Source organism: Morone saxatilis, unplaced genomic scaffold (assembly GCF_004916995.1).
Source record: "Morone saxatilis isolate NCDOM2014 unplaced genomic scaffold, NCSU_SB_2.0 Contig8, whole genome shotgun sequence".
Lineage (NCBI taxonomy): Eukaryota > Metazoa > Chordata > Actinopteri > Moronidae > Morone > Morone saxatilis.
Window position 1 is genome coordinate 11922407 of NW_023340257.1, and position 6537 is coordinate 11928943.

Consider the following 6537-nt stretch of genomic DNA (forward strand, 5'->3'; position numbering starts at 1 on the left):
TCCTGTAAAACCAGATGTAAAGAAACATGGATAATCCAATTAATCCATGCTACAGCCATACTAGCTAACATCAGGATGCTAATGTCCTCACAATTGGTGGAGCGGCGACCAACATTGCCATCCATAGAGCCAATAGAAATAAAAGAACTGCAATAGCCGGCATCTGTTCTTCACTATTACATCATCTGTAAGCTTGAGCCTGCTTCCATCATCAACGTTCACTTCAACTCACCAACACGCACATATCTCTTCCCTTTGGGCAAATCTCCCCTGTTCTATATACAGGATATATAATAGCAAAGTTCCAAAGTTTTGAGACAACAAATGACAATGAAGACAGAAAAGCAGCAGGAATGGGGGAGAGATATAGACTGAGAGAAGAAAGAGAGAGGGAGGAGAGAGGGGTGGGAAGCAGTGGGAGTGAGAAAGGATGTGAGTGAGAAAAAATGGACCCTTGTGTCTCATGATTACGCCCTCTAATTCCATCAGCTGTCGAACGGCTGCGTGGTTCGTCTATGATGTCATGATGTCAGGGAGAAGTGTCTGTGTGTGTGTGTGTGTATGTGTGTGTCTCTGTGTGCACCAGTGAGTCAGGAGGATGTTTTGCTGACTTTCTGCTGAATAGACAAAGAGATGTTTGTAAGAGTGTCCGCTAGCAGTTCATTTTGACCTTTATAATTAAGGGTGTGTGTGTGTTTGAAGCAGAGGAGATGTTCTCTGTGTCTGCTGCTGTCTGTGCGCAAAAATGTGTGTTTCAGATCTGTACTGTGTAACCCTTTCTCTTCTTCTGTAGTTGTGCATGTGTCTGCCCACCTGGTGAATGTCATCAACTTCAGTGTGAGCTACTCAGACGACTTCCCTGCTCTCAATCTGGCTCGCTACAGAGGAGAGGTGAGACACAAATACATTTACATTTGTACTTTATACTTGTGAGGACCCCCATTGACTTAACGCATTCCCTTGCCCCTAACCTTAACCATCACAAGGACGTGTGTCACAGATCTTACCTTAACCTTACTCTGAACCCTTAATCGCCCCTTAGAAGAAGTGAGGAAAGTGTACACACCTTCCAAAAATGTCCTCACTTGGTTAGCCCTGTGCCATGAAGAATAATCAGCATGCATTGAAGTAAGGAGGAAGAAACTAGCAATGAAATCACCTGCTAAAGTGGTTGGAATGAAGCCTGCAGACTGTTTTCTCTCCATGGTACATAGCTGGCTGCAGCTGCAAGGTCTGAAACTCAAATTAGACCTCACAAAAATAGACGCGGAAGATTACACACACAAACAATTATTTATTTTTTGTGTTTCCCTTCCCAGGACCCCAAGCTGATCATTTTGACCACAAGTAAGAAGGACTGCTGTTTCTTATACAGTATTGTGTGCAGAGGTGTTTGTATGCATGTGTAACAACTGGGTGGTAAATGTGTTGTAGATTAGAGAGGACTGGAGGAAGTCCTGCTGTGTTTGCCATGTTTAGTCCTATCTTTCTAACTTCTTGTATTTCTAATTGTTCTTGTTTTAGTGGGTAAAATAAGTCAGTTAAAGTTAAATTGTTTCAACTTGGTCCTGGGGTGTTGACTTGACTTTGTGTCTGCTCTGTGATTGGTTGATTCTCTATAGTCCCAGGAGTCACAGGCGTCCTGTTGGTTCTCATCCTCTTCCTGATGTTCACATCCTCCTCTTACTGTGTGCGGTAGGTCAAACCAAACCACCATCCACAATCATAACCATCATAGTTTGTATGTGTTTGGATACAATTTGTTGAACGCTGCATATGGCTGTATTACCAGCCATTGGTAAAAGTTTCTCAAGGAAAATATTTTTTTTTATAAATGTTGCATGATGACTCGGGGATGTTCGAGGAAAAACCTTGGTTTGTTTGCCATGTGAGCAACTTTAACTGAAATGAATGGGAGCCATATTGGAGCCTGGAATCCCGTCTCATTAATACAATCATGGGTTTTGTGCCTATGTGTCTCTGTCTCTATGTGTGTATCTTTGTGTCATGTCTGCTCGCCTTTGTCTTTCTGTCTGAGTTTATCATGTGTGGGAGAAATGCAAGATGGAAACCATAAGGAGACTTGCTAAGTCTGTTACAGAGAAAATCTCCACTAAGTGTTCCACTCGCAGCTCTGTCATTACCCAGGTCATAGTGGGTCACCCTCTCTGCGTGTGTGCATGTGTGTGTGTGTTAACTAGTGCAGGTGTGTGAGACTTGAAGTGTGTGTGTGCATGTGCTCGCTTTGCTTTCTTCGGTAATTGGACAGAGGATAAGAGGCTTTTCCAGACCCCTTAAGGCTTTAGATAAGAGTTTGGGTAAGTGGCTGGAGTGGCGGGATGAAGGCTGCCTCACATCAGAATACCTGTATAATGAGTCACAATGATCCAGTGATATTAACGCACATTAAGGCTTACAACTTATTCTGTAACTTGCAATACTTTGCATCAGCATGTTTAACCTTTAACATTGTCAATAATAAGGTACTTTACATTTTTAGTTACTATGTCCATAAAAGAAGAAATAATAAATCCATCTAAAAGCCAAGGCAGGGAAAAGGACCACGGTCGAGTGTGTCTGTGTGAGCAGAAGGTAGCCAAAGGTTGTTGGCAAAAGATCAAACTATTACAATTCAAGATTTCTTAATTGTAATAACTTTAAATCTCTGAAAGTTTATAATGCCTTACTTCAATCATAATGTTATCAAAAGAAAGCAGAAAAAATTAAAGTCAAGAATCAAAATCTAATTTTATTTAGCAAGGTTTCCAAGGAATCCTATTCAGATGAATTACCTATGACTTACACATGTGTTATCGCTTTCTGAATAGCTAAAGGTAACCTAATCATCATTGTTACTCCTGTTTGTCCAGGACACTGAAAAATATAAGCAAAGTATAAACAATGTGGCTTTAAGTCTGATAAATTGAGAGATTTAAATTCAAGCCAGTCATAAAATGTGTTTTGTTTCATACAAATACAAATACCCCAAGCTGTTTTTGCTTGTATATTTGGTCATTTAACTTTTAGTTAAATCTATTAGTTTGCTATTATCACCAGCCTAGGAAAGATTACTCTTAAACCAAAGTGCCAGCAAATCAATGGGCAGGTTCAGTTAACTTTAGCAAAATCCTATAAATGTTATGAAGTCAACACAATCGCTGCTCAGTGTCATCCCTGTACAGAAACAGGAAAAAACATGAAAGAAGTTGCAGTCAAAGAGGATGAATACAGGGTCTGATGATGTTCTGCATTGTTTGCAGTGTTTATGGGGGGTCATCGTGTGTAATGACCCCTTTAATATTGACCTGTGATGTCCTGCTTACTCAGGCTCTGACCTGGTAGTCTGTGCGTCTGGTCCTGAACAAACTCTGACTTCGCTTTCTTCTTTTGTTGTCTCTGCTTCTTTTTGTGTCTCTCATTCTCCTTATATCACATTACCATGTTATTAGTCCTCATCTGTTTTGGTCATTATCTCTCTGTTCTCTTTTCAGGGTCTCCAACTATGAGATCTTCTGGTACACACACAACCTCTTCATTGTCTTCTACATCATCCTTATGGTGCACATGGTCGGGTAGGTCTCTGATGGCAGCACTAAGTCTGTGTGTGTGCATGTTGGTTTATCTCTGCATGAGTCAGCGAGGGTTTCTGCACTGTTGGTACATTTTGTCTTCATCTCAGCCACTACCTCCAGAAGACAAGATAAGAGTCTGCTTCACATGTGAACGTCTGCAAATATTAGAGACTCCCACTGATGCTGGAGACATTTTTATCAGCAACTTCAGACTCACTGACAACACAACAACCTTCTTGTACAATTTAATTAAAAAAACATGCAATGTTTTACTGACTTATTTAATAAAAAATGGCATGTTATTGACTTATGCAATATGAAATATCACTCACTCAACACTACAACAAAGCAGGGTTTAGAAATGTCTTTACTTACCTTCACTGACAGTCATTCAACTGTAGAACCAAGATTTGCTTGTACATGCCTGTTCTCTTTGTGTAGTTTTGTTGTCATATTTAGAGTGATTTAGTTATATTAACTAACAGCCTGTTAAATGGCAATATTTGTTTTTTTGGGGGGCATTTTTGCCTTTATTTGACAGTAACAGGTGAAGAGGCAGAAAGGAAATAAGGGCGGGGTAAAACATACAACAACGCTGGCTGTGGCCACAGGCTGAATACACAAAAACATACAAACACAATCACTTTTACTTTACAGAGAAGTTTCTAGTACACATGATCCTTGGTTTTATGATGATGGTTTTATACATTTTGATTGGCTGAAGGCACAGTGTCATTAAAAAAGTGTATTATAACATATATATCACTATATTGCCATCCTGGCATATTAGGCGAGTAACACTGCAAACTGCATTAGTTTCATTCATTAGCCTTCATGTGACTTTATGGTCTTTTTCAATAACCACAACTCAGCAATCCTGAAAGTTACATTAAAATAACCAAACAAACATCACCTGATTGTTGTCTTTTCCACCAGAGGAGCTCTGAAATATCAAACCAACATAGAGGCCCATCCTCCTGGCTGCGTCAACACCAATCACAGCAGCACAGAGCAGCACGGTGACGAGCTAGAGCAGGGTGAGGATGAAGAGATGAGATGCAGAGAGCAGGCTCACTTCCAGCCACACTACCCCCAGGTCTGTCTGTGTGTGTGTGTGTGTGTATGTGTGTGTGTGTATGTGTCTGGGCAGTGTACGTGTATCTTGGCATTCACATTTATTTGTGTGCATGTTTGTTCGTGCCTGTAAGTGTGTGTCTGCACTGTAGTGGGCGTGTAAGTGTTGTACGTGTGTGTTGAGTATCTGGGAGGTGTTGGAGGGAGTTGGTCCTGTTTATTAGAGGTGTAGTGCCGTAAGGGAGGGGCAGGCATCCTCTTTTTACATCAAGGCCTGTGTTTGTGTGTGTTTCTTCCTGCGTGTGTGATTATGTGTTTGCACATGGTCGTTAAGCAACGAGCTGGTTCCATAAAATCCCCCTTAAACCCAATTGTGCTCTGCAGGCTTTATGGGAACTGTGAGCAATTAGTCTGCAACAGGTAACTGCCAACAGAAAGAAACCACACACTGTGATAGAAAGATAGAGTGTGCATGTACTCTCACGGGTATACTCTCTTTGGCTGAATTTGATTGTGTTTTGAAAGTTGGGAGAAGTAGAACTCCTGATTCCAAATGTGAGTGGAGAGTTGTGTAACTGTATCTCAATCTGTGTGTGCGTAAACTGATTTGTAAATGTGAAAAAGAATATATAAATATGTACTGAGATTTGTGAATGTGTACAGGAATCTGCAAATGTATTCAGATTTGTAAATGTGTGGACAAATCTGTAAATGCACACATATAAATCAATGGCTGACAAATCTCTCCTCACACACACAGCTCTTGGAGCAAATACTTGGATTTCTCAACCATTAATATGTATGTACACATTTACAGATGGTATAAGGCAGTGATTCTCAAACTGTCTGACGTGCCCCCCTTCAGAAGCCGAAAAAAGTTCACGCCCCCACAGTTTGAGAACCACTGCTATAAGGCAAACAACAGGGGTAACGATCCTGGAAAAAAAACTGAGGTTTTCCTTCCAAAATGGTTTGATCATGGCATCATTGGGAGTTAACTGAAGCGGATGTGCTCAAATATTTTGGTATTGTGACTTTATTCATTCATTATTAATCAGTGAAGGCTGTATGGAGAAATTATACTTGCAAACCTCTCTGCAGGTCTACAGAAATGTGTCATGCAGCCCTACGTGTTAAACAAGATGAGTGGCTGGTCCAACTTCTTGACGCACTTTATAACATTAATAATATAGCAGTATAAAACAATTAATAATTAGTTATTAACATCATGATGTAGACAGTCTAACACTTGCAGTTTTTTGCATTTCTCTCTGTGTGTATTAATAGACATGGCTTTGGGTGTCCGGTCCTCTCTGTCTTTACTGTGCCGAGCGTTTCTACCGCTACATCCGGAGCTGTGACCCTGTTACCATAGTGACAGTCATCAGGCACCCCTGTGATGTCATTGAGTTGTGCATGCTGAAGAAGAATTTCAAAGCTCGTCCAGGACAGGTGAGAAGAGACCATGTGTTTTTGTCTTGAGATGTTTGTGTAACATCTGTGTTGTATTTTGTAAGTGCATTATTACGTTTTTTAACTGCTGTAACTAAATGTTTTTTTTTTCTTAAGCATCTGATGAGTTCATTTTTCTGTGCTTCCACCTTTTTTCTCTCCCCCTTTTTTCTCTCCACACGCCCCCTCTCTAATCCTGTCTCCCCCCTCTCTCCTCGCTCTCTTTCTCAGTATATTGTTCTTAACTGTCCAGGTGTCTCTTCATTTGAGAACCATCCCTTCACGCTAACAACGGTACAACTTCATGCAACACATTCCTCACTCATGACACAATGCAAACACACACTCTGTACACACACACACACACACACACTCTCTCTCTCTCACACACACAGTAACACACACACACACACACTCTCTCTCTCTCTCTCACACACAC

General features: G+C 40.8%; 1 protein-coding gene across 1 annotated transcript in view; it reads left to right on the forward strand.

The window, feature by feature from the left end:
• Positions 1–6537, forward strand: part of LOC118342031 (NADPH oxidase 4) — a 24426-nt gene that overhangs the window by 9852 nt on the left and 8037 nt on the right. The window contains exons 5-11 of the mRNA XM_035680458.1: positions 794–891; positions 1320–1347; positions 1623–1695; positions 3492–3572; positions 4509–4668; positions 5934–6098; positions 6330–6392. Of these exons, the coding sequence (XP_035536351.1) occupies positions 794–891; positions 1320–1347; positions 1623–1695; positions 3492–3572; positions 4509–4668; positions 5934–6098; positions 6330–6392 (668 nt within the window). The remainder of the gene's footprint in view (positions 1–793; positions 892–1319; positions 1348–1622; positions 1696–3491; positions 3573–4508; positions 4669–5933; positions 6099–6329; positions 6393–6537) is intronic.